General features: G+C 48.2%; 1 protein-coding gene across 2 annotated transcripts in view; it reads right to left on the reverse strand.

The window, feature by feature from the left end:
* Positions 1-5,857: 5,857 nt before the first annotated feature.
* The window catches only part of ACAP3 (ArfGAP with coiled-coil, ankyrin repeat and PH domains 3), a 159,696-nt gene continuing 138,298 nt past the window's right edge, over positions 5,858-27,255 (reverse strand). Inside the window, exons 20-25 of one of the 2 annotated variants that reach the window (XM_084651740.1) lie at positions 23,413-23,505; positions 22,629-22,849; positions 21,825-21,934; positions 20,731-20,841; positions 20,543-20,604; positions 5,858-8,213 (exon numbers count right to left, since the gene is read on the reverse strand). In XM_084651740.1, the coding sequence (XP_084507866.1) occupies positions 8,107-8,213; positions 20,543-20,604; positions 20,731-20,841; positions 21,825-21,934; positions 22,629-22,849; positions 23,413-23,505 (704 nt within the window). In that variant the 3' untranslated portion in view covers positions 5,858-8,106. Of the gene's footprint in view, positions 8,214-13,699; positions 20,605-20,730; positions 20,842-21,824; positions 21,935-22,628; positions 22,850-23,412; positions 23,506-27,255 lie in introns of those variants that run through there. The other variant, XM_084651741.1, reaches the window with a different exon arrangement.

Raw genomic sequence — 27,255 nt, forward strand, 5'->3', positions numbered from 1 at the left:
CTGGGACTATATAAGCAGACAGAAAGGCAGTGGGAGGGAGGGCAGTGGGAGCCTGAGGAAGGCAGGAATAGACCGAACAGAGGGCTGCTAGTACTGTACCCTTCCCCTGAACAAGAGGGGAAGCTGGCTAGTAACTTAACTAGTGTGTAAACCACACTCCAGGCTGAGGCCTGTTGAAGGCGGGGGATAGTGTCTCAAAGCACAGTGGTGGTTAAGAGCCCCTGGGATTGTGGGTGGTGTTACTAAGGCTGGAAAAGACTCAGGGGCCCACCCCGTGACACCTGTTCCATCACCCTTAGCCATGGAGTGGGTGGCGGGAGGGGATAGATGGTCTCCTGCTGCCTGGATGGCGGGAGCCATCCCCTCTGACCTGACAGGACACACTCACTGCTTAGAGTTACCAGGACCGGGGAGCCAATGCTGCCGATGTGCCGCTAAGAGTCTGGACCGCTGGTGAAAGGGGGCAAAGAAAGAAGAAAGTGAATGGCTGGCGGAGAGAGGCAGGTGTGAGGGAGTGGAAATAGGAGGCAGGTTATTGCCTTCCTGCCCGTATGGGAATGGCTGGGAGGGAAACACATTTTTAATGCTGCCCCAAGACAACAGAAGGGATTAGAGCGTCGTTGCTCCTAACACAGGGGATCTCAAACTTCATTGCACCGGGACCCCCTTCTGACAACAAAAATTACTACATGACTCCAGGAGTGGGGACCGAAGCCTGAGTCCACCTGATTCCCACTGCTCCGGGTCGGGGAGCCAGAGCCAAAGCCTGAGCCCCACTGCCCTGGGCAGGGAAGGGGTCAAAGCTGAAGTCCAAGAGCTTCAGCCCTAGCCAGGGGGCCTGTAACCTGAGTCTCAGGCTTTGGCCCAGGGTGGTGAGGCCCAAGCTTCAGCCCTGAGCCCCAGTAAGTCTAAGCCAGCCCTGACAACCCCGTTAAAATGGGGTTGCAATCCACAGTTTGAGAAGCGCTGTACCTAACATCACGTCTGCATGCTGCACTTTGCTTCTGCCTTTCAGTCACAGAGGCAAGGTCATCCTAGGCCTCGCAGGTGCCAATGGCTAGCCCAGAACTCCTGAGGGAGCCAGCTGAGAATATTCCCAAGATGCCTCCTCCTCCCACTGGAGCTGCGGCGATTGATAGCAAGAAACATCCAATAAGTTACCCAATCACTGAAACTCCCTCTTGTCAGAGCCTTGGCAGCCCGGCCTCTTTTGTTCCCTGAGGTGCTGTCAAACCCACGCATGTTGCTTCAAAGGGCTGGTGGCCCAGGACTGCTCCCTGTGAAGTTTATCTTCAGTAGAGGCTACATTAATTGCATTAAACAGTCATTAGGGATCTCCTTAAACCTCACTGGCTTGGAATCCAGAGCACCGCTGGAGCACGGGGGAGGGGGGGACTTTTTCCCATTCAGGAGTCGTCTGTCATGTCTCCCATTGTAATAGGAAAGTTCATTCCTTTAATCACTGGATTCCTAAGTGAGGCTCTTTCACGTCCAAAATGGCCCATGTGGGCTAAAGACCTACAGAAGAAAAGCATGTGATTGCACAACTTCCAAGCCTTAAGTCCTGACTGGCTCGAGGCTGAATGTAGGTGATTAAGCACTATGGAGCAAGAGTCCCTGAAGCAAACCGGGTTCATCTTCTCTTGTCAATTACAGTGACCAGCTATAGTAACCGTAGTTGGGCAGGAGCCTTCGACTGACGTCTCATCTGAAAAGCTGCCACCGCCCAGAGCACAGATCCCCCTAGCAGCATGCTTCAGGAGTAGACGCAATAATGAGTCAGGGGGGTGGAGAGGGAGGATCTGACTGCTGACATAACAGCATAAGGACTGGAGCGCCCAGGCCACAAATACTGTATTGTTCACAAGTGTGGTCTTTGGTGAAATTCCCTCTAAGCACATGTTCCAATAATAATAACAGCCATCCTAATCAGTACTTAACCAGCACATTGCGTCATCAAAGCATTCATACTGCATCTTCACAATGTCCCTGGCAGAAACGGTAGTAAAGATTCTCCTCCTCCTTTTGCAGAGGTGGAAACTGACCTGCCTAGAGCCGCCCACAGCAACTCAGAGCTGGGATCAGATCTCAGACTTCTGAGCTGGACACTAGGCAGTACTGCCTCTCATTATTGCTGAAGGTTATGGGTAATCACACAGGGTAGGCCCTACTGTAATTACCTTGTAACCTGCACTTTAGATTAGGAGACAGAAATGACCATACATTGACCCTGCAGGTACGCTGCATGTTTAGTGACTATGCTTTGCATTTCTACACCACCTTCCATCTCAGTCTTAAAGTGGTTTACAAAAACAAATGAAGTAAACCTCACCACCACCTCTCTCTGCTGCAGAGATTATTGTTTTTCTGATGGAAACAAGAGGTGATATGGCTTGCAAAGGACATATAGCTCTGTAAAAGGCAAGCAGCATGAGAGTATACAGAGGATGGCTTGACACCAAGATAATGGGCACGGTAGATATGATAGCCAGAAACGTGTCTAGTATATATCAGGAGTACACCACATGGCCCAATCAATATCTCAGCTCCAAACACCCAGAACTTCAGCAGTGTTCATAATCCAGATGTGTATCTGAATGCAGCGACTAGGACCCGGTCTATCCTTATCGGGGTTTTCCCGTGTTTCCAAATCTTAGTTATAGCTGGTCACTGTAATTGTCTAGAGAAGATGAACCCATTTGCTTAAGGGACTCTTGCACCATAGTGCTTGATTACCTGCATTCACCCTCCAGCCAGTCAGGACTTTACAGCTTGGAATTTGTGTCCTTGTGGGTGCTTTTTCTTTAGGTCTCAAGCCCACAAAGGATAATGATTGCATCAGATAAATACATGGCAAGTTGCTCATTTTCCATTGTCATTTATTTACCTTCCAGACTGTGGTCACCAGTGAGACAAAATGGAAGAAGAGGCAGGTGGAAGCAACCCTATCCTCAGCCTATGTATAATCATTGTCCCACTATCCCCTCAAAACCAAAGTCACTGGTAGTGTGACCTGTCATGGGGGAGAGAGAGGGATATCCATTTGATGCAGGAGTTAAAAGCCTACATGGCCTTTTCTTTAGAAGGAATTTGTGCCTTTTTGCAATTCTGCTAAAGCAACAGATGGAGTGTAGGAAAGACCCATTAGAAATAGTCCTGGAGAAATGGAGAGGTCCAATAGCCAGGATCTAGATAGCCCCAAACTTCACACCTCAGGCCTCCCTCCACTTTTGAGACACTGACTGAGATTTAAGGTCAGAAAAGAGTAGGACGTATATATGGAGTAGGATGGAGCAGGCTGTTATTATGGGGGAATTGTTTATGTTTCTGCATGTGTATCTAATAAACTGCTACATTGCAAGTGTCTCTTGGTTGCTTTGGTGCTGCTTAAATGCCGCATTTGTTTCTTGCAGTGTTGTTGTAACTGTGTTGGTCTCTGTATACGAGAGAGACAAGATAGGTGAGGTAATGTCTTGATTGGACCAACTTGGTTTGGAGGAAGGGATAAGCTTTCGAGCTGAGGTCTGGAGGAACCAGGAAGTCCAAGCTAAATATGAGGCGGGGCAGATTGCTAAACAGAAGGGCCTCACACATGGAGTAAAATTTAATGGATGAAATTTAATAGTGAGAAGTGTAAGGTTATGCATTTAGGGATTAATAACAAGAATTTTAGTTATAAGCTGGGAACGCATCAATTAGAGGTAACGGAGGAGGAGAAGGACCTTGGAGTATTGGTTGATCATAGGATGACTATGAGCCGCCAATGTGATATGGCCGTGAAAAAAGCTAATGTGGTCTTGGGATGCATCAGGCGAGGTATTTCCAGTAGAGATAAGGAGATTTTAGTGCCATTACACAAGGCACTGGTGAGACCTCACTGTGTGCAGTTCTGGTCTCCCATGTTTATGAAGGATGAATTCAAACTGGAACAGGTACAGAGAAGGGCTACTAGGATGATCCGAGGAATGGAAAACCTGTCTTATGAAAGGAGACTCAAGGAGCTTGGCTTGTTTAGCCTAACTAAAAGAAGGTTGAGGGGAGATATGATTGCTCTCTATAAATATATCAGAGGGATAAATACCAGAGAGGGAAAGGAATTATTTAAGCTCAGTACCAATGTGGACACAAGAACAAATGGATATAAACTGGTCATTGGGAAGTTTAGACTTGAAATTAGATGAAGGTTTCTAACTGTCAGAGGAGTGAAGTTTTGGAATAGCCTTCCAAGGGAAGCAGTGGGGGCAACAGACCCATCTGGCTTTAAGATTAAACTCGATAAGTTTATGGAGGAGATGGTATGATGGGATAACATGATTTTGGTAATTAATTGATCTTTAAATATTCATGGTAAATAGGCCCAATGGCCTGTGATGGGATGTTAGATGGGGTGAGATCTGAGTTACTACAGAAACTGGGTATCTGGCTGGTGAATCTTGCCCATATGCTCAGGGTTTAGCTGATCGCCATATTTGGGGTCGGGAAGGAATTTTCCTCCAGGGCAGATTGGAAGAGGCCCTGGAGGTTTTTTGCCTTCTTCTGTAGCATGGGGCACGGGTCACTTGCTGGAGGATTCTCTGCTCCTTGAAGTCTTTAAACCACGATTTGAGGACTTCAATAGCTCAGACATAGGTGAGAGGTTTATCGCAGGAGTGGGTGGGTGAGATTCTGTGGCCTGCATTGTGCAGGAGTTCGGACTAGATGATCATAATGGTCCCTTCTGACCTTAGTATCTATGTATCTATGAATCTATCTATGAGTAGGAGACCACTTAAAATGAAAATGACCCCTTATGATTAACAATCTCTTTCATCTCGTATTTAGGCTGGACACTCTGGTGACTTTCTCCAGACCTGAGGAAAAGCTCTGCCAAACTTAAAAAAGTGTCCCTTCTGCCAACAGAAGTTGGTCCGCTCACTGATATTGCCTCACCCACCTTGTCTCTCTCACCCTTGTTTCTGTCATTACACCAGATAAGAGAAAATGGTACTGAATAGTTCAGCAATAGCCCAGGTCAGGAGGGACATAGAGTTGTTACCCATTTGTTGCCTGTTTGGTAACCTACATTAAATGAGCTTCTGGTCTTTGTCCAGTCGTTGATGTTATTGCAACAGCACTGAGTAGTCTCAACCGTGGACCAGGACCACATTGTGCTAGACACTGTACAAACGCAAAGCAAACGGACAGTCCCCAGAAAGCGTATAGTCTCAGTTCCCAGTAGACTATCTATCTATCTATCTATCTATCTATCTATCTATCTATCTATCTATCTATCTAATCTTTTGATGTACACTCATCTTTCCCAGCTGCAACGGGGGATCACAGTTCCAGAGACAAAAGAAGAAAACATTCAGGGTCATAGCTGTGGATAGGGACCTAGGAGCTCATGGTTCTCTCATGGAGTCTAGTGGTTCTCCAGTTCTGGTACTTTAGGCTGGTACTCTATCTCCTCTTCGCCTCGCCATGGAATCTGTCCTTTTTTATTTCATGATTGAGCATGTACAATTATTTCCACCACTAACCAAGGAGACTCTGGAACGGAAACAACCTTGAGGTGAAAGCCTGGCTCCACTGAAGTCAATGGCAAAACTCCCATTGACTTCAATGACGTGGCTAGGCTTTGCCTTAATCTGAATCAAACATGCCAGCTACCCAAAAAAGTTGGGAGCCCTGCATCTCCTTGGAGGAAAATTCATTTCCCCCCCCCCCGACTTCCAGCCATAAACAAGTGCCTAATAAATCTCACGTTATAAAAACCCTCTCCAACTAAAATGCTCCATTTGTTTACAGAGGCCTAGACTGGAAAGAATGAGGAAACACGCCTGGTTTTCGAAACAAAAATTCTCATATTTTACTTCCAATTAATAGGTATCACTTGTATGTGAGACTTTTCCATTCCCCCTTATTTAAAAAATACATTTCTTCTGCCTTACGATATATTACATTTCAGCCTGTAAACACGGTTTATATACATCATTCTGACAATCCACTTTAATTTGTCATGGTGCCTATACCTGTATAGTCCACACATAACCCTTTTTATAGCGATGAAATAATATTACAGGTAAAAAAATAGTCATGAAAGCCATGCCGTACAGGAAGAGTTCTGCTCTCCTAGCGTTGTGACACACAGTAGGCATGAGCTACAAAACTCTTCAAGGGGGCGAGGGCCAGGTTCTGTTTTCAGATCTGCATGCACAGCTCCCATAGTATAATTATGATAATAGTACATAGGGCTTTTCACCCAAGAGTCTCAAGGCACTTAACACACGAGGCACACACAGAAGTGAAGTGATTTGCCATAGGCCACGCAGCAGGCCAGGAACAGAATCCAGGTCTGTTAAATCCGAGTCTGGGTCTCTAGCCATTGAGCCACACAGCCACTAAAAGGCATGGGAAGCTGCATGTGGGTGGCGGTCAGCCTACAGTGTATTAGAGTGTGTGGGGGCGATGGAAAACCAGCCATGCAAAGTAGTGCAACGGGCCGTTGGTGCTGTGCCATTCTTAGCCAAGTGGAGCTGACTAAACTCACTTCATTTGCAAATCTGGTTCAGCAGCATAAGACATCAGCGTCTTTGGCAGTGTGCTGGCCCAGGAACGTTCAAGCTCAGTTGGAAAAGTTGTGGTTTTTTCCAGTGAGTCCCCTGCATGCTGAAGTTTTTACTCCAGACAGGCCAGTACTGACAACCTGGATCCAGACACCGCACACACCCCTGAATATTCAGGTGTTTGAAACCAGATGCACAGCTGAATATTCCATCATGAACCCCTCTTTGGTTTCTCCTGCGCCCTGGGTTACCCCTCTATAACGGAAGGCAGAATATGCCCCAACAACATACTGCCTGTGGCATTCACAAATGTTTATCTTCTCATTTGGGTTTGGTACCGTGACAAATGAACCCCTTAGCCACACATGGCTACAACTTCTTTGCTGGTTGTACTTGTTACCACCTCTCTGATAACTTGGGTTGCTGGACAGAAACAGGTAGCAATTTTAGTCAAACCCTTATGGTTTTCATAGAGTCTAACACGAACTGTTCCCAAGGGGGAAGGGCTCAGAAGCTATATTCACTCCTACATCTGGCAGGAAGGAGCTCAGAGGATCTTCACACCCTATTCTCCAAGGGTAAGCCCCAAAATCCCTCTGTGCAGAAACCAAATACACAAGCAACACAGGTGAGACACTCTAGGTCCCCAAAACAGGCCCAACCTCAACAGAAAGTCATTTGTCGTGGCTTTAAACTCTTTGCGGCTGGGGTCTGCTGCCGCCTCGCAGCCGATATTCCATGTTTCTGAGGTGGTTGCCAGCCTGTGTCAACTTTGGGATGTTTTGACTTTTCTCCTTGATGAGTTATTCTGCATCCTTTGGGTTTCTAAACCAAAAAGGATAAAATCTGAGAATGAACCTATTCAAATACTAACCACAGCTCAGCAGGAATATCATCCCTGGAATGCGTCCCTCCCTAACGCAGAAAGTCACTTCTCTTCTTCCGGCATTTGCCCCAACTGACGTAAAGGACGCTGCTGCTGCCCTGGGCAAACCATTTTGCTGGTGTCTGTGTGAAAACGTCTCTCCGTTCCTGTCCCATGCTCCTGCTGTGTCAGCTTTGATATCCCAGTGGTGCAGCAAAAATCAGCTTTGCAGGGATTAACATATTCTGCAGAAAAGGTGCTTGGTTCCCCCTTTGCTACCCCTTATTTTTAGTGATGGGATGTGTGGCCCCCTACCTTTTAGTCATTAACAAACCAAAGGTCAAATCTTATTGACTTGAGCAGGCGTTTGGCCCGAGGGAGGCCCAGGGACTGAGGGAGTGAACTGCAAAGAAGCAGGGATTTCTTTGCATAGTTGGTTCAGCCCTGTTTGGATACACTGGCTGGTTAGTCATGTCACCACGGGTCATTGGTCTGAGATGTGGATACAAAAGCAGCCACTGGAATAAACACTGCGTGGTGTTTGGACAGGGACCAGATGGCTGGGTCTTCCTCCAGTAGATGAGCCCAGCAGACCCATTCCGCCTTGGCAAACCGCTCCCCCTTCCCGCTCTCCCAGGGCTCTGGTAGCTCACAGCTGACTCTCCAGCCGAAGGCCTCGGAGGAGGAGGGGAGGGGCTATCTGCAGGAGTGGCTGAAGGGGAAGCTCCGCCGGTTGAGTTTGTCAGGGTCGTTCGAGGCCATGTGGGAGAACTCCCGGAAGATGTCGAGGTACGTCGCATCTCCTGCAGGGGAAGACAAGTTAATCCCGACATTATCCTTTGCACTTCTTCGATGCCTGGAAAAGGTGCTCAGCAGCTCTGAAAACCCAGCCCTATGCGCCCCCTCCCCAAAAAGGCACCCAGGATTAGCGGACACTTGGATGTTTTGGCCTGAGTGACTTGCTCCAAGCCACCCAGGAAAGTCCCTGACAGAGACGTGAATAGAGCCCAGGAGTCCTGGCTCCTAGCTAGCCCTGCACTGTTATTTAGCCACAAGGTCACCTTCTGACTTTGAACTCCTTGTACATAGGAACTGGTTTGTTTCTAAACTTTGATAGACCTACCCTTTATCACGACTCTTGCTTCTCACCCCGCTTTGGGATCATTCCCCCCCGCCCCCATCCATCTCTGACCATTGCTTTCTCGTTAAGTATCCAGGCACATGAGCCAGTAGAGGGCTGGGTTTGTTAAGGAGCCAACCTGGCAGCCCTCTACCCCGATACTTCTCCCCAGCACAGCACAGCCAGCCATGAAAGCTTCCCCCAATGGGCCCTGCCATTGCACCTCCCTGTGACCTGCAAGGACCACGGATAAGATGGTAGTTGGCTTTTAGTCCCTGACCTCTCGGCTGGCGCCCAGACGGGATGTTGGGTCGTGACGGAGGGTCGGGAGGGGGACACCTGTCCACCCATGCTGGAGGGAAACAACAACTCATTGCACATAGACCATCAAACGGCAACAACTTTCCGTGGCTGCCACGCCGGGGCTGGGTTGAAACGTCTGACCGAGGCGCGATGGGCGCGGTGTCCCAGCACCAAGGCTCAGAGCCGTCCCGGCTCCCTTGGCGTGTGCAAGGCTTCAGTGCAGATGCTCCAGCAAAGCCCCGCAGGGATCACTAGACACCTGCAGCCCGTTCATAATCCCAGTGCTGGCCGAGCCGTCCCTGCAGGGGCTGGGACTATTTCAATTTAGGACAAGGCTGCTAAGCTAACTTCCTCCTGTGACCACATCAGCATGCGAACCCAGAGGGAAACACACAAGGGCAGGGGGCCCCCACCTCGCCGTCTCCTTCCTGGGGTGTTGGTGCCAGAAGCAGGGTGAAGGGGGCTTGGTGCGAACTGCCTGACAGGAAGCCTACTCTCACCAAGGCCGCTCGATGGAAGCATCCAGTGCGTCTTCATTGCCTCCTCCCCGCTGCAGAGACAGACTGTGGCTGGGGAAGAGGCTACAGGGGTGCATGACGGTGCTCCCTCCCCAGAGTGAAATAACACAGCATCTGAGCCTTTCTCCCGGCCCCCGCCAGGGAGCTGTGTGCACTCGGTCTGGTTTGTCACAAGCGACGTTCTCCCTGCAAGGTGTGTTTAGTTGTATTGATTTAATGCCCGGCTCACTTGTGGCTTCCAGCCACTAGGCTGCATTGGGCAGCGGTGCCACGTTGGCCTCCGCTCCTCACCAGGCCAGCTCCACCGGCCAGTGGGTGGGTCGTCAGCTCCTCTCGGACCCCTGAGGGGCGCACGCACGCACCACTGCCTGCCCGAGCACTTGGGAGAGCACACAGACTGCGACTGGGCCCAGCCATTGTCCAGGGGGTACCTGGAGGGAGGCGGTGTCTTGCCTCCAGGCTGCTCCCTTGTGCACATGCGCGAGTCTCTTGGGGAACGGTCTCTTGGCTTGTTTAGGTTTAAAACTGGTGCATGTTACCGAAGCCCTGACGTGGCAAGGACCCGGGTCTGTTCCCCTCCCGGTCCGTGTGAGGAGCAGCCGTCTGCTGAACTGTTCCCACTGAGTACTGGTAGGTCGGGAGTGACACCATCTGATAGCTCCAGACAGCCTTGGTCCCAGGCCGGGTTTTTCTCCCATGGATCTTTGCTCCCTGTGGCAAGGTTTCTGGCCTTTTTCAATGTAATCTGAATTGCAGAGTAGCTGTGCTCTCCCGGAGATGGCTGGAGATATGGGCATGAGCATATGCCACGAGCCAGCAGTGAGTAAACTGAATCCTTATGTGAACATGAAGTCCCCACTCATTACTCCACAAATGGAGTTTCTTCTTTTAAAGTTATGGACTCAGAGTGTAAGCTCTCTGGGCTAGGGGGTACGTTATGCATCGGTACATTCCCCTGGAACAATGGACTCCTGCTGCTCCTGCCAATCAAATCAAATAATAATAATAATAATAATAATATGGAGCTCATTTCCAGCCAAGCCTTTGCTGGGCTTGCACTCTCACTGATTTACAGGGGTGAGTGGGAATGCCTGGATTCTTGTGCCTGGTTCCCAACCAGCTACGGGGGCTGCACTAAATGCTAAATCTCAAAACAATCTAGAGGCCAGACCCATCGCTGGCGTAACTCGGCATAGCCCCCCTTGAAGTCAGTCCAGTGTGGCCCTGGAGGTCCAGGTAACGGAGTGGGCTGCATTCTCTTTTACCCTCAACTCTCCAGGGCTACTGTCCCCAGACCCCTGCAGATTTTCCGCTGTCTGCACTGGCTTGAACAGCTGGGTGTTCTACCCAATTGTGGCTAGTGCGACCCCCCAAACAGATAGCCTTTTACATACATCCCACCCCTGGAGAAGAGTTTACTTTTGTGCCTGCCAGCTCCCTCTCTGAACGAAGGATGTCACCTTCCTTTCTTATAGACTATCTAGATGAGCTTTTCCTACGAAGGGAAGATTAACTCTTTAGAGGCTGGAGTCCCAGTTCTCAGAACGGATGTGCTAATGCACAGCGCACAGGTGACAATAACAGGGGAGGCTTTGGATTGATTGAGCCCTTGCAGGTAAAATGGACAGAAGCAACTTCAGGGGAATCATAACGTTCACAGGCAAATCCACTTGCATTCAGAATATTCATCAGTTACTCAGAAGGGCCCAGAGCCTCAATATTATGGTGATGGTTGTGATGATAGATAGATAGATAGATAGATAGATAGATAGATAGATAGATATGGGGGGAGAGACATCTGGCGAGATGTAATGCCCCAGGATCAGGGTATTGCCAGGGATGGGACGGGTTGCAGAGTATCACACCTTGGGCAGGACTGTATGAAGAGTTCATTCCAGAAAGGCACCGAAATCCAATTCAGGCTCCTCTCTGTCTCTCTCTCTCTCTCTTTCTAGCATTCACATTTATTCCAGCTCTTTTGCACCACCTGAGCAGTGCTAGATCTGACAAACACTAGTACCCGAGCAGCCAGATTTCACATGCTGAGAAGTCCCCAGGCGTGGGGAGTTCTCAGCTGACACAGAGCCATTGTCACCAGCTCCTTCACCACCTCGCCAAGTCCCACTCTGCACTGGCATGGGGAGAAGATATGGCTGGAGTATACACTTCTCAAGCTATGCTCGGCTGGCATATAGTCCCTGAGAGACCATAGCCAGCTGGTGTAAGTTAGAACAGCTCCCAGGCTGTTCTTACCTCTTCCAGGGCTCAGAACAGTGCCGGCCCTCCCTGGGAATCATAACTGTCTCACTGAAAGGCCCCCTTCTTTGCAACGTCCAGGGGTAACTGCGAATGTGAGCCAGTAATCCTACAACCCACTTGGATCCCAAAATAATCAGACTGAAATCCCCCCAAAGCAACAGTTCATTCGCAAATCCTGAGCTGGCGGAGGACTGTCTGGTCTCCCTAACTCACATAGGGTGAGTTTCACTAGCACTCACAAGTGCGGTGTTGGGCCAGATTTTCTTCTGCCATGCACCTTTGTGGTGCACCATTTACACTCGTGCAAAGTGCATGTAAAAACGCTGCCAGATTACAAGGGTACCTTTTCAAACCCATTTTGCACAGATGTAAATGGCAACACGAGCTGCAAGGAGGGAATCAGGCCTGGTTTGCTCACTTGAAACAGACGGTGTCTCCACCTACTAATCCTGGGGTAAACCAAGGAGTGGTGACTTCATATCTTATAAAGAGAAAGTGCTGTCATTTCTAACATAGGGGTTACTGGAGGGGCTGGGATCCTGTCTCTGACAGTAGCCCAAGTTGGATTTGTCTGCAGGAGGCATGGAGCTGCCATAATGCACTTGAGGTTGCAGGTTTTTACATCATCAGAGCGCATTTCTTCTAGATCCCTACAAATGAATCACGCAGTGGTGATTTCCAGCACATTTAGGTATACGTCAAGGCATCCTGTCACTAAGCTCACAGGGGCTGCCACATTGGAAAAGACCGCCGCCCCCCCGGTGGTCCATCTATTCCAGTATCCTGTCTCCAACAGCTAATAATGAAATGATCAGAAGAAGGCGTGAAGCTGCCATAACGCAGTTTGATATACCATGGTAGCAAATTGCACTCCATTGGTGATTAACTCATATAATCAAACAGGAAGCTTGAAAACTCATAAGTTTTGTTATTGTTAACATAAAGCCCCATTCAACTCCCAGTGAAGTCACTAGGAACACTCCTATTGACTCCAGTAGTAGCTGGATCATGTCCACAAGCACTGATGTAGTCTTATTCAGATAGATAGCTAATTATATAGTTTTGAAAATTGCTCAGTTATCTGTTTCAATAATATCCTGAGGCATCCAGTTCCACAGATTAATTTTATCTCAGCTACCTATCTGGCCCCCATTATTGTAGAAATGTCTTAGTCATTACCTGAGTATCTCACAATCTTTAATGTATTTATCCTCACAATACCCTTTCGAGGGCAGGGTTCTGCTGTTATCCCCATGGCACAGATGGGGAACTGAGGCCCAGAGAGATCACGTGATTTGCCCAAGGTCACAAAAGAAATCTGTGGCAGGGCAGGGATTTGACCACAGGTCTCCAAAGTCTAGGCTAGTGCCCCTAATCCTTCCTTTCTATATGCAATGGCCTTGCCATTTTGGGGGGAGGTGGAGACACAACCAGGGATGAGGACACGTGAGATAACTGTAATGATCTTTCCCATATTAAACTGTTCTGACTGTCCTCATAAATCCACAAACCCCACCCAATTTAAAAAATAGATTTGTTTGTCCCACCAGAACAAGTGGAGCTAATAATTCAACGTAGTGTCTGCGTTTCTCTGCTGCTCTGAGAGTGATGGAAACCTTGAAGTAGGAGACATCTTCCAAAAGGCACCTGCGATTAGATTATCTGATGGTAAGCAAAGGACAACAACCTTGCGACTGAAGTGGCTTTAAAGTGCTCAGCCTAAGGGTGGGAATGTAGGATTTTAGCTGTGTTGCAAGGCCTCCTTTTCCAGGACTGATCGTATGCTGGATAAGTTAAATAAGTACTTAAAAAAGACACAGTAGGGGATATTTTGAATCGGCCACCTTTGACCCAGTGTCCCTTTCAAGTGGTTTGAAATCACGATGTTATCACAGGATAGTGCTAGGGACGCTTAACCAGCCACTCAAAAATGCAGAATATTTATGTGCCATTCCACTCTGTTTGCTGACGCAGTTCAGCCCGTGGCTTGCAGTGGAAGAATAACAGGTCAAAAGGGGATAATATCGTAGCTACAGTTAATACAGGCAAGAGACCCTCAGTAAATAAAACGAGCCAAAGCAGAAGGAGGTAAGGAGTTTATCTAGATTTTTATTAAGAGTGTTTCAGGAGACAATAGAGGGTGGAAGGGGGGAGGAAAAAGCTGACACCATGGCAACGGTTTGAAAATTGTACAAAGATAATAACATATAGAATAGTCAGTTCCATAGTTATACTCAGTACAGATTGTAGAGGCAAAGGGGAAATAAAAAAAAAAGGGTCACCAAGTTGTATGGAAAGCAGGCAAGTGAAGGAGATTAATATGCGATAGCGTATTTACAGCAAGGGTAAGTCCCGTGTACAGCAGCCCCAGCTGTTAGTGCATCCAGAGCCTATTAAACAAACCACACCTAGCAGCTTCGACTTGGCTGAAAGATCCTCTTTCTTTCCGTGCTGTTTAGGTAGGAAGTGATGGAGTCTCGGGCCAGGCAAGAAGCCGGTTGGGCTTTGCTCCCCAGTGGCTCGAAAGCCTTCATTCAGGGCTGCCAGTTAACATAACCTTGCACTGATCCAAGCTTATCCCCCTGGGATTTATCCTTCCTTGGCTCCGGCCGTGGGTCTGACCCAGAGGGGTCACACGTCACAGGACTAATACACCCTGACATTCATGTGCTGTTTGATGGACGTGATGGATGGAAGCTGAGCTGAGATGGTTTTATACAAACGGGGGTCGGTGCAGCAGAAGGCAGCAGCCCGGTTCTTCCAAAAATGCACCTTAATGGAGCACATGGATTTACAAACTAAACAATTCCCTAGCTATTGGGGAGACGCTAAGAACTGAGACTCATTTAGGGAGCCCCGGGCTCCTTGCCTGGCTGACCCTTCTCTGCCATCTTACTCCTGCACTAGAAATCGATGGGTTCTGTTAGTGCCCTGCAAACTGACATTCATGACTCTGCTACGTTCAGGAACCGTGTGACAGCCCCCCACCCTTTCCCCCTCCCACACATATCTGGCCACCTGACAGCCCCATCTTCCCACCGACTCCTTGTCTTTCAGTTTAAGAGCCTTATTCCCACACTCTGGCGATGCAGCGACTGCAGACTTCAGGGCTTGGACCGTTACACATCATATTCCTATGGAAACAGCACTCGGTATTTTGGTATCTTTATTTATTTTTTTCTCGTGTCCTTTCAAACTCCCATTCCCCTTCCCCTCCCGCCCTTTCATCATCACATCTCTCCACACACACACACACACACACACACACACACGCACAAGTTTGTCATCAGCTGATCAGTTGTTTAATATAACATTTAGTCTGTTCATGCTTTTTTGCCTTTGGATGAAAGCACGGATGCCCCGGGGTTTAACAGACAGGACTGCAGCAGAATGGCACAACACAGCATTCCTGGTCGTATGGAAGGAGACAGCAACAGCTGTGTCCATTAATCTGAGGCTACTGGAGGCCTCTCAATGCATTTCTTTAGGAGTATCCATTTTTCATCGTGTGGAAATAACACTCAAATTTTCCAGTCTGAGATGTTGCAAATGTCAGAGAAATGACATCCGATGAAGTGAGGTGTAGCTCATGAAAGCTTATGCTCAAATAAATTGGTTAGTCTCTAAGGTGCCACAAGTCCTCCTTTTCTTTTTAGAGAAATTCATGCTCATCTCAGTCTCAGTTTGCCAACTCTCATGCTTTACAAGCACCAATATTTCTCCCCTTGACGGAATTATTGGAAGGAATGGCAAGGCACACAGACTCAGCTTATCATGATTAATAATATTAAAATAATGAGTGTGTGGAGTGGGGGGTAGTTTCTCTGGTTTAGATGGCAATTTGCCAGTTTGTACACACATTGAACAGAGAGTATAATCTCAATCTGCAAGTCTTTTGTACCCATCCAATCTAGAATTGAAGATGTGCTTAAAATGCAAAATTCAGACCCTCCAATTCAAGTATTTGGATCCAGGATGTTGGGTTGGCCACAATATAGTTGGAACAAATATTCAAAGCTTGTCCCAGATCTCAAATACCCCAAAAGCATGAGAATCTTCAGTTTGGAGATCAACTTTTGGGCCCATCTATGTTGAGGTAATACCCTGGGTGTCGCTTTCTAGACAAAGGCAAATCTGTTCACGTTAATCACAGTTGCAACCAAGTTACTGTCATGTATGTAATGTACAAACTCTTTGAAAAGAAGAGCTATAAAGGAAGAATGACAGAAATTTTGGCATTAGAAATTTCAAATAAGATTGTACAACACTCAGAGAAATGTATCCATATTTAAAGAGAAAAAAAAATAACCCAGTGACTTTATGTCTAGACTCCTGTGTAGCCTTACTGGCTCTTTGCTTTGCCGAAAACAAACTTTATGTACAATTTCCCCAACACTCCCTCCCTCCCAAACCCCAAAACACGCGCACGCACACATTTCTCATTCCAAAAAAAAATAAAATAAACTAAACATAGAAAACATTGCAAAATGTCTCTTAGACATAGTTTTTTCCCCGGAGAAAAACATTTTGTTTTAGAAACTGCCAGATTTGTTAAGTGTCCTACCCTATCTCAAGCTGTGAGGCATCAGGTGCCTTGCATTCTCTTTACAAGAAAAAAAAAACCAAAAAAAAAAAAAAGAGGAAAAGAAAAAAAGAAAGGGAAGTGGGGAGAGGGGAAAAAAAGTCAAGTTTAAAAATATAGGCCCTAGTAACGTTACAAAAAAATCCTGACATTAAATACAGCCAAACTGTATCGAATGAAAATTGCACTAGTCCTCTGGGCATCTCAATAATAAATTAAATACTTAACAATTTTACCGATTAAAAAAGACAGCACAAAATCCATAACAAAAGAACATAAAAAACCCAATACTGTAAGTAGGAAAAGTGCACAAAGTTGCTTTATACATTGACTCTAAATAAAGTACCGATACATTTTAAATAGATAAATTGTCTTGCCAGACATACTGCTTTTTGTGTCAGTATTTACATATTCTTTAACCACGTTTACTGGGACAGTAAGTGATTCCAAGCTTGTACGTTCCAAACCATACACTATTGTTCTCATGAGTCACTAATGTCGACTGTAAAATACAATGGCCTGGAGTGAACAAGCCACGCCTTCAGATCTCACTGGTTTATAGAAAGGATCAGCCAAATTTCTAACTCCTCTTCAGAGTCAGAAAACTGATTGGAGCCGATTAACACCGCATGAGGGAAAACGTTTCCAGCAACCACCAGGCTGGGTTTCATTAACGCAGGGTAAGAGCAGGAGGTTTAATGATCAACGTGTTGTTTTTTTTCTTTGGCGTGTCCTGAAATTTTCTAGTTTTAATTCAATATTGCCTTTTTCTAGGGGAGGACATGGCTTGAAGGGAACCACATGCGGGCGAGCAAAGGTTTTGTGCAGATTAGCCTTTCTACATAAAATGGGACGGGATGGGATAATCAACAAGTCTTAATTACAGAGAAGCCGCCTGTTCCTAAGCCAAGATAAGCAGCAGATATTCAGCTGCACATGGATTGGTTCTTGCATAGTCCTGAGCCCTCTGAGACCAATCTAGCAAAGCACAGAAGTACAGGCTGAAGTTTAAGCACGTGAGTATTCCTGTTGGAGTTAAGCATGTGGTTAACTGTGTCGCTGGTCTGAGGGCAGAGTGCTCAGCACTATATATATATAACAGTTTCATGGTAATTTGAGGAGGACAACGGAGTTTCACTGTTGGGCAGTTTCTTAAACCATCACAGATCCGCACAGATGGCGATACCATCAAGCAGAAAATTTCACACCAAGGAGTTGTGAGTCCAGGGTTTTGCTCAACAGGTTTCTGATCTTACTCACACTGAACTCAACAGCAAACTTCCCTTTGACCTCAGTGGGAGCACGCTCAGGCTGTAACTCAGTCGGAGGTGTCAGAGGAAAAGGTGATGCAATAGAAGAGGTCAGTCTGTTTTCAAGCTGTTTACACCTAACGTGATTTGGACAGGTGAGAAGGCAATGGTGTGGAGTGCAGAGAAATGAAAGGTTATGAGGTCAGGCATCACGAGAACAGATGGTTTATACCCTTAGTGGTTCTATGCTGAAAACTCCGAAGCTGAAGTGGATGAGGGATATGGAGAAGTGCTGGGTCAAACGCAATCGCCTTCAGCACCCCGCTTAACAGAAAACAAGAACCTCAACGGAGGGCATTGTAAGTGCTAATCAAAGGGAAACATTCCAACCCCAGAGGAGGCCACCTCTACAATACTGTGTGCACTTCTAGCTACGTTAGACATGATAGATACTGGTGTAAATCTGGAGTCACTCCACTGACTTCAAAGGAAGTGACTCCAGATTTACACCAAAATCAGAATCTAGACACCAGGAAGTTGCCCCCTGAATTACAGGAACTAAACTATCAATGTCCATTCTTTGTACTTAAAAGGTAACAAGTGACCATTTCACTACAAAAGGTCCAACCCTGCAGGCTTTACTCATGAAGTCTGTGGGCTTTTTGCCTGAGTATGGCATTAGCAAAGACTGCAGCATTTAGCCTCTAGTAAGTACCACGATAGGCATCCTAAAGCCTTTACTCAGCATGCACTCAGAGAAGAGTTCGGAGGAAGGACTGCCTAAGTATGGATTGCATAATGGTGTCAGAACCAGGCGCTGTGTGATTAAAAGGGATAGTGCAGGTGGTCCAAGGTTTACTGTGGGTCCCACCAAGTGTACAGGGCAGGAAGACAGCAGCACTATGTAAATGCTGAAGACTTACATAATCCAGCCTTGGTAATGGCATGTTATGTAAAGAGCACGGGCGTGATCTCTGTGCTTGACAGGAGGGCGTGTAAATGGAGAAGGAACAGCGGAGGGCTGGAGAGAATGGGATTTTATACTGAGGGGTGGAGGGGGGAAGCCATCCAGAGTCTGCTCTTGTGGTAATCTGGAGCAACTCCAGCAAACTCAGTAGGGTTATTCCAGATTTACAGCACATGGGTGTAACTGAGATGAGATCTTGGAGTTCAGGGAGTGGCCGTCCCACAGTTTCGAAGGGAGCAGACAGGAAAGAAGCCACGAGGGAAGATAGGAAGTGGGTGGCACAGCTTCAGGACATACCCGACCCCACTGAAGTCAGTGACAACACTTCCCTTGACTTCCAAAGGAGCAGGATCCAGCCCTTTAGCTGAGAAAGGACTTAAAGGAATTGGGTGGCGTTTCTTCACTGTTCTAGCCCTGGATGTGCGGCATAGATTTGAGTGGAACCTGCTTGCTCGTGCTGCACCTGAGGACAGAAATATGCCCACAGAGAGCAACCAGCAGATGTATAACTTACCAAGGGCAGCAGCTGGTATGTGGAGCAGGGCTTTTATTAAAGGAATTGGACAAGTATTTGATGGAAAGAAATATTACGGTGTATCACTGCTAGCTTAACTGAGGGGATAGGAAGTCTTCCTGGCCTCTTGTGTTCCTGATTAAGAATTTCAGCCTTCAAGATCCTGAGCTTCTCCTGTTAGGCACCAAGAGCCCCCAAATTCCATTGGCTTGAATGGCATTTGGGGTACTCAGCGCTCAGTGGGACTGGACTCTTAAAGGAGCACAGTGAGGCTTTCCATGGTAATACACAGTCACAGGTTGGGCTTCCAATTTTATACACGAGCTCCAAGCCCTCTGAAGAAATGACAGCGTGGTGACAGTATCTCTGCTGAAACACCGCGAGCTCATCGAAAACACAGATCATAAAATCCAAAGTGGCTCGGAGTAAAAACAGGTTCCCCCTCCCCTCCAGCAAAAAAAGAAAAACCAAAATAATCCTTCCAGTAAATGGAAATGGAGCAATCCGGATTCCCTGGACCTGCTGCAGAAATGCCCTGCTCGCATGCATCAGCATGAGGGACGACAGCATTTAGGGACACGCATACAAATAGAAATCCCCTTTTCAGAAAGGGGCTAAGTAGGAAATCTGACCAGGGAAAAAACCCAGCTGCTTGAGTTAGCCACTCAAGCTGTGGGTGTCTGATTTTAGTTTTCTTCCCTGGCACACAACCCATCGCCGGCGATGAGCCTCTCCTGGCCACAAAAAATTAGCCTCACTGCTTCAGTAACACTAACCACATCGCACCCTAGTCCAGGAAGCAGCTGAGCTATGGCTTTGACCAGCTAGCTACTGTTGGCTTAAAAAAGGGAGCTTTGCTGGTTTAAACCTGAGAGCATGTAAGGTGGGCGGCCATGTCTCTCCCTCCTGCCCCATACCGTGTGCCTTTTGCAGCAGAGGATCTCTACCTGCAGCTTGCCTCCTCCAGACTTAAGAGGCCCCCGCATTAGCATTTTAAACCGGATCTGACAACTTCCCAACCTTGCAGTCACCCCATTTGCTAACGAGTCCTTCAAGTTGCTGAGCACCATTGATAAGAGAGGGCTCCAGCAACGGCACACTGTCCAAACAAACTTTGTTCATACGATAATTCGGGTGTAGGGCCGATCTACAGCGCTACAAATACACAGCGGGTTCCAAACATATCATCCAGCTGTATCGTTGGTGATTTTCTTCTGCCAATAAAGGGTTTTCTTTTCTTTTTTTACACTAAACTCGTGTGCTCCCTGCACACTCAAATCCATGAGCCATGGTCTGTGGTGTGCCCTGAATCTCCTCCTGTGTGAAATTGACCGTCTCTAGTCAAGCATGAGAATTACACACTAACACAAAGTTCCCTCTCCTTCCTCTGTGGCTCTTGGACTCTCTCCCGTAGGCATCAGAATCAGGCCAATCTGCAAGAAACACCAATATACACCAAAGGTGGGGCTCAGGCGGCATTCTTGAATTCAGCCCACTCAAGACAGCAAAGGAGAGGCAGGTGGGGAGTTGTCACTAACACTCATCTATATTAAGGCTGATGAACTCCTGTATACACTTCCTGTACTGGAGCTCAGTGGGGCTGTTGCTGGGATATTGACCTGGTTGTCCGAAGGGGCCCTCGGCTTCTCGCATCTCCTCGTTCATTCGAGCCAGACGCAGCCTAGAGGGAGAAAGAGGGAAAAAAGGAGAAGAGGTTTTATTATCCTTTCCTGACTAGTTTGGAGATTGCTCGCAAAGCTGGGGCCTAGCTCCAGCCGCAATATCCCCAAAGGTAGACAACACTTACAAGGTGACTATGTCTGCGTTGGCTGCCTGGACTGCAATGCTGAGGGGGTCTTGGCCATCCTCGTCCACTGCATGCTGGTTGGCGCCTCGCTTTAGGAACAAGCAGACCTGGCTGAAAATGGGAAATGAAAGACTTCAGAGCAGAAATACAGGTTCCCCGGCCGAACCACAACAGTGGCGCTGTGCTTCTCACGGCTAGCCTGCTCTCCAGACAGGGGACGAGCTCCCGCTCAGGCTTTTGCAAAGGATCAAAGGGTGTCAGAGTGGAGGCCAGTGTGGGTCTCTACATGAGTGACAGTGAGTGAGTGAATGGGGGACCCAAACCCCATTGCCCCACTCAGATGGCGCTAGTGGGTAGTGACACCAGATCATATGCAGCGTGGCCGCTATGCTCCGTGCTTGCCCTCGGCACAGGGGTGAATTTCACCCCAAAGGGTTACGTGTCCTCAGAAGCAGGGGTGATCACACTTTTGCCTAACTTCAAACCCACCCAATTGCTGCATGACCGAACCGAACGTTCAACTTGAACTCTAACATTAGAGGATTCGTCCAGGACAAGCTCATAGTACACTCAGAGGAGCTGGGAAATGGGAGCAGAGAAGGGGAAAGGGGACAAATAAATCCACAGGGTGAAAAACGGAGCCGAGACTGGAGAGAATTTGGGGCAGGGACTGTCTCTGTGTTTGTACAGCACCTTGCACAACTGGAGTCCATGACTAGGGCTCCTACATGAACAATAATCATAATAAACGCAGCGAGCAGCTATGAATCAGAGCAGAAAGAGGAGAAAGAAACAGTCTAATAAAAATAAATCTATGCTGCTCTCCTTTCATTTATGCTGGTGCAAATCAGAAGTAACTCCACTGAAGTCAAGACCAGATCAGAGTCAGACCTACAGCATATAGGGTTCCATTTATGCCAGCCACGGGGGAATTGGGCTCTTCTATCCCTGACACACCAAACAGGCTGTTGTCCAGTAGCTAGAAAAACGTGTGATTTTCAAATAATTGATTCACAAAAACCCAGCCGCACCAGCCCACTGGGGCTCTTCGGTGTGACCCAACCCGTGGGCTCGGGAGTGAGTGAGGGACTTACCCAGTGTGCCCCAGGTACGTGGCATGGTGCAGAGGAGCCCGGCCCCGGATATCTCTTTGGTTAACGTCTGCTCCGTTCTGGAGTAAAAATTCGCAGGCTATCAAGGAGCCCTGTTTAGAAGAGGGAGAGAAGTTTTGTTGAGTCCTGTTGCACTGCTGGATTGCTGATAAAAACCAAGGCTGCTCCGGGGAAGAGTCAAGCAGATCACACAGCATTCACAATGCGAATCCCATCCCAGGGCTGCCCCAGCAATGTCAGGCATATCAAGAAATGGAAAACCACAAAATAATCCATTACAGTTGGAGAGATAGACACGCAAGAATAAATATGCCCAAAGCAGCTCCAGAAGGGTCTCCCTCCTTGTCTTATCAGGCTAAACTCTCTGAATCCTCATCCGATCCCTTCCCCAAGAAGGGAAGGCTTCATTTTAAAGGGGGAGTTTCTAATTAGAAACAGCCAGCACTGGGGTTGGTACCTGGTGACATGCACACGGGTGATGTACAGGCCTCCCTCTGCCAATGCACCTGGACCTAGACTTCTGCACCCCCTGCTATCCCAGTGCTGGCCCCCACCTGCCACTCGGCCAATGCACCTCAGTCCTGGCCTGCAGCACCCGCTTTGATTCCAGTCCCAGCACTAGCCCCTTTGCAGTGTGAACAAACAGCCTCTAATGCCACCAAACTAGGCACACTTGGCATCTGAGACCGATTTAAACACAGGACTCTAGGGCATTAACCAGCTGCATTATCAGCTCTGCTGAACCAGCCCCCCAGCCTCCCCCAGGGTCTGCATAGCCCTACCTACCCCCATCACAGCTTGAATCAGAGGAGTTTTGTTTTCATCTTCGTCATTCACCCAGTTGACCTCGGCGCCATGTGCCAGGGCCTCTGCCATGACAGGCAAGTTCCTGGCCTGCGCTGCCTTGTAAATCAGCAGGCCAGGGTGCAACTCCCGCAGGTCCTCCAGGTCCGAGGCCTCCTGCTCTATCTCCGCCTCGCCGCTGGACTCCTCCGACACTTCGCACTCTGGCGGGGGGCGGGGAGGGGACGGAGAGAGAGGAGGGATGAGTCAACAGCACAGACCCCACATCGAGCTTTGCCAAGGGGCTCCCCACTTTCCCATTCCTTCTGCCCCCTCCTGGCCTTGGGGCCTTGTTTACTGACGGGGGCTCATGCCCCAAGCACACAGGGTGAAGGGGTGATCTCTTCCCCTTCTGGGGACCCCGGGAAGGAATGGAGCGACTATCCCCACCAGGGAAGAACCTGGGCAAGGCGTGGGCAACTCTTTGGAGAACCTCAGGGAGGGCTAGGGGGTGACACCTTCCCTCTCTAAAGAGCCCGGGCATAAAGGGTGGGAACTGCTCCTTGCTCTGGGGCTCAGGGCACGGCACACAGGGGTCACTCCCCTTGGCAATGCTGTGGGGAGATTACCACCCCCCTGGAGAGCCGACGGCCCCTCAGGGATGGTTATGGAGGTGCGCTGCTTGGCGAACCCGTGCCCCCCACCCCCACGTTTTGGTCAGGCATCCCTGAGCACGATGCAGTGCGGCACGTGCCAACGAGGCGACGCCGAGGCCCGTCACGCTCACCTTCCTCCGTGACGCTGTCCACCACTGAGCCGAACACCAGGACATCGGTGCTTCCGTCTGTGCTGCCGCCCAGCCCGCTGTCGCTACTCAGACCTGCGGGGCCAACAGAAGACAAACCGAGACCGTGTTAATACGCGGGCAAAGCCTGCTCGTGGCGTAGCAGGGCGCCCGTCTCCCCGGGCCTTCGCGGGACCCTCCAGCCTTCCCCGCTGCATCTCCTTCTGGCCCGAGCCCCAGGAGCGGGGCCCAGAGACTGGGTGGTGAACGGCCGGCAAGGAGCAGCCGCAGAGAGCACTTTACAGCGGGGTGTGCGGAGTCAGAAGCTGATAATGACAATGCTCTGCTTGTATCCGTAGCTGCCCTGGCTGTGCCCTCCCGAGCGCTTTCCCACCACCCTGCGGGAGTCACCGGCATGTGCTGACCCGTCACTGCCTGTGGTGGGTTAGCTTGCCCAGCTCCCTGGGCCGTTAGCTTATACTGTGCTTCACATCTGCCAGGGGCCGCCCCTCCTCTAATGAACCCTCGCAACGCCCTCTCCCCCTTGGGCTGCTAAATATCCCACGGTGGGCAAACATGTCACAGAAACTGAGGCACAAAGAGATGAAGTGACTTGACTGAGGACACACAGCACCTCCATGGCAGAGCCTTTTTGCACCCTGCCCCTGACTTCTGTGGAGGTGGCAGCTGAGAAAATGCCAAGGGGGCAACCCCCGTGGCCGGGAAGAAAGGTCTCCAAAGGGATGCTGCCCCTTCACTCACCCCTTACTGGCTCCGGGCATGAATCGCCTCCCCGAGTTTGTAATGAAACTCACAACTCGGGGGCCTAACCCAGCTGTTTGCCTCACTAGAATGTCTACCTATCTCTCTCTGATCTTCCTAAGGTACAACCCCTGAAGGGTCACATGCCAGTCAGCCTGACCCTCCCCACTAAATCATGCCTAATCCTTTGTGTTTACACAGGATTCAACCAGATAGTGTCCGACACTTTGCCCCTTACACACAGCCCCCAAAACAAGATCCCCACTAAGTCATTCCTAAGGTGCAACCCCTGAAGGGTCACATGCCAGTCAGCCTGACCCTCCCCCTAAATCATGCCCAATCCTTTGTGTTTACACAGGATTCAACCAGACAGTGTCTGATACTTTGCCCCTTACACACAGCCCCCAGAACAATATCCAGCAAGCCCCGCAAGGACCATAGCTAATGTACGAGGAGACACCGGCTGGCTCGGAATGCCAGGGCAGAGCAAGGCGCTCGACTTTTAAGGAGGAGAGTCCCTGCCTTCAAGCGCACTGAACTCTATGTTTGCACTCTCCTTCCCTCCTGGAAAGGACAGAACCTTCCGCTCCAGTTCCCACTGCAGTTACAGCTGCAGGCAAACCAAAGGAGAATCGTCCCAGGAACATAGGAGCCCACCAGACTGAATCAGATCTGAGGCCCACCTAATCCAGCAGCCAGCACCAGACATATCAGAGGAAGGTGTAAAACGGATGTGGGATAATCTGCCCCTCACATTAAGTCTCATCCTCATTGCAAATAATCCCTGAAATATGAGGTTTAATATCCCATCCAAAAGTTTGTTGTCATTAATTATAACTCTGGGTATTCTTGATATCCACAAAAATGTCCCATCCCTTTGTGAATCGCTAGCAGAATGGGATGGTCCCGTAGAGATATGGGCCCAAACCAAAATCTCCAGGGTTTGGATATACCTGAATTTAGGATCCAGATCCAAATCAAGGTGCAAACTGGGCAACTTGGGCCCCTTGTGACTTCCAATGATAGGAGTCAGTTACTTCCACCGAGTTAACTCACAACCTCTCACTTCAGGATTCAGTGGTTGGAACAACTGTTTAAAGATGCAAAAAGGACACAGAGACACCTGAGTGATGTCCTGCTGCTGGCTTGGCTTCCCTTTAAATGCAACTGCATTAGCAATTTTTCATTCTGAATAAAGTATTGGCCAGTTTAAAAGCAGGCTTCTGATCTTGCAATTCCCTTTCAACACAAAATTATAATAAGACTTGGTAGTGTAACCAATAAAAAACAATTGCAAGAAACATAAAGAGAAAAATCAACCACCGTTAATTTATGAATGAAGTCATTTTGTGTTCGACATTTTGTTCCAGCCACTGACCTGTTACATCAGTGTAAAACCAATGATGTAAGTGGAATCACTCCAAACTTACACTGGGGTGACAGAACAGAATCTGGTCCAAATTTGTAAACATCAGGCACTTTATTCTTTGTCAGTGCTCTTGATATGCCATTGGGAAATTAGTAATAAATCACTTTTAGGAGTGACATAGATTTTTCATGGAGCGATGAACAATTTTTTCAAGCGTTTCTGTTTAGTATGCACAGCAGAAGGGTAAGGTTTGATTTCATACTTGTTTAATATAAAGAACAAGTATTTACAGAGGTGGCTGATTGATTGTCAATCCACTGTCACTTTCTTGTACGCTAATGGTGGAAGGCTGTAAAAGCTGCTAAGCGCCTCCCACAGGGCACTTAGCATCTTGCAGGATCGAGTCCCAAGTTCTTTTCCTGCATAAAAAATGACGTACTCATAAAAGTGATGGTGTAATAGCATCATCCAAAGCCAGGTATGTTAGGGGCAAGAAAGCTTCCTTCCTTCAGCTCGGCCAATACATTCAATCTTGCCATGACACACACACAAGGATATTCCAGTGCTGGTGCTCCCCTGAGCACAGGGTCCCAGTTAGGTTGAATAGTGCTGTATGGCAGATTTGTTATAGGGACAATGCACCCTTAGACACAAGATCAAGAACATCAAACTCATTTCATTTCTGACCTTGAAGCAGGATTTGAGTCCCAGTTGTCAGAGGTGCCCAAAGGCCTGTGAACTCCTGGGCCATAACTACAGCAGGGAGGGTAATTCTTAGCATATAGTTTATTTGGTGAATTTTGCTTCTTTTCCCTTTTTTCCAAACTGTCCATGAATAGGCCCCGAGTTTCTCAAATTTCTTCATTATTCAAAATCATTTCTTGAAAAATGTCAGTGACTAATCCTTGGCCCCTGGATTGCTTTGGATTAGTTCCCTGCAGGTAATGGATATCCAAAAGACAAACTGTTTTGATTGGATTAGGCCTCAGAGGCTGTTTCTGTGCCTTTACTGGATGAGTGCAACTCTTTGGATCAGGTGTCCAATGTAAGAATTAAAATGTCACCTTGTGTGAATATTCTGCAATGTGTCATTTTCAATGTGCTGCTTTGACAAATGTTCCTGCCAGCAAACTCCTTGCAGTGTTTTGTAGAAAGCGAATGCAAAAGAGAAGCGAATGCAGCCAACCAGGCTAGTTTGTTAAAAATGTGAACCAATATTTGAGGAAAACTGTTTACAAGATTTGCCAACTCTGGCCAATAAAGGCCCCAGTTCTGCAATCGGATACACACCTGTGCCCGTGTGCAACCTCTTTGGCTTCAGCAAGATTCTGGATATGAGCAGGGGCAGAGGTCTGCCTCCATAGATATGAGTGGGGGATTAGGACCACGTGCACTAAGGGTTAGACTTCGTTCTCAATAACATCAGTGCAAATAAAGAGCAACTCCAATGAGGACAATGGAATTATTCCAGATTTACCCCAAGGGAGTGAGCGGCCCATGGCATGTACACAGAATCTGCCAAAGCGCTCAGCACTAAATTAACTCTGCTCCCATGGAAGTCAGTAGTAAATCTACCATTGCCTTCAACGGGAGCAATGTTAGGATAACGCAGAGTGCTTTGGAAGAGTCCAGCGCTAACTATGCTGGTAGAAGGATCGTTTCAGTTTAGCTAAAAATTCTGAATCCAGGAGTTCCCTGAAAATTAGCTTCTCCTG

This window comes from Lepidochelys olivacea (assembly GCF_965140295.1).
Source record: "Lepidochelys olivacea isolate rLepOli2 genome assembly, chromosome: 18".
Taxonomy (NCBI): domain Eukaryota; kingdom Metazoa; phylum Chordata; order Testudines; family Cheloniidae; genus Lepidochelys; species Lepidochelys olivacea.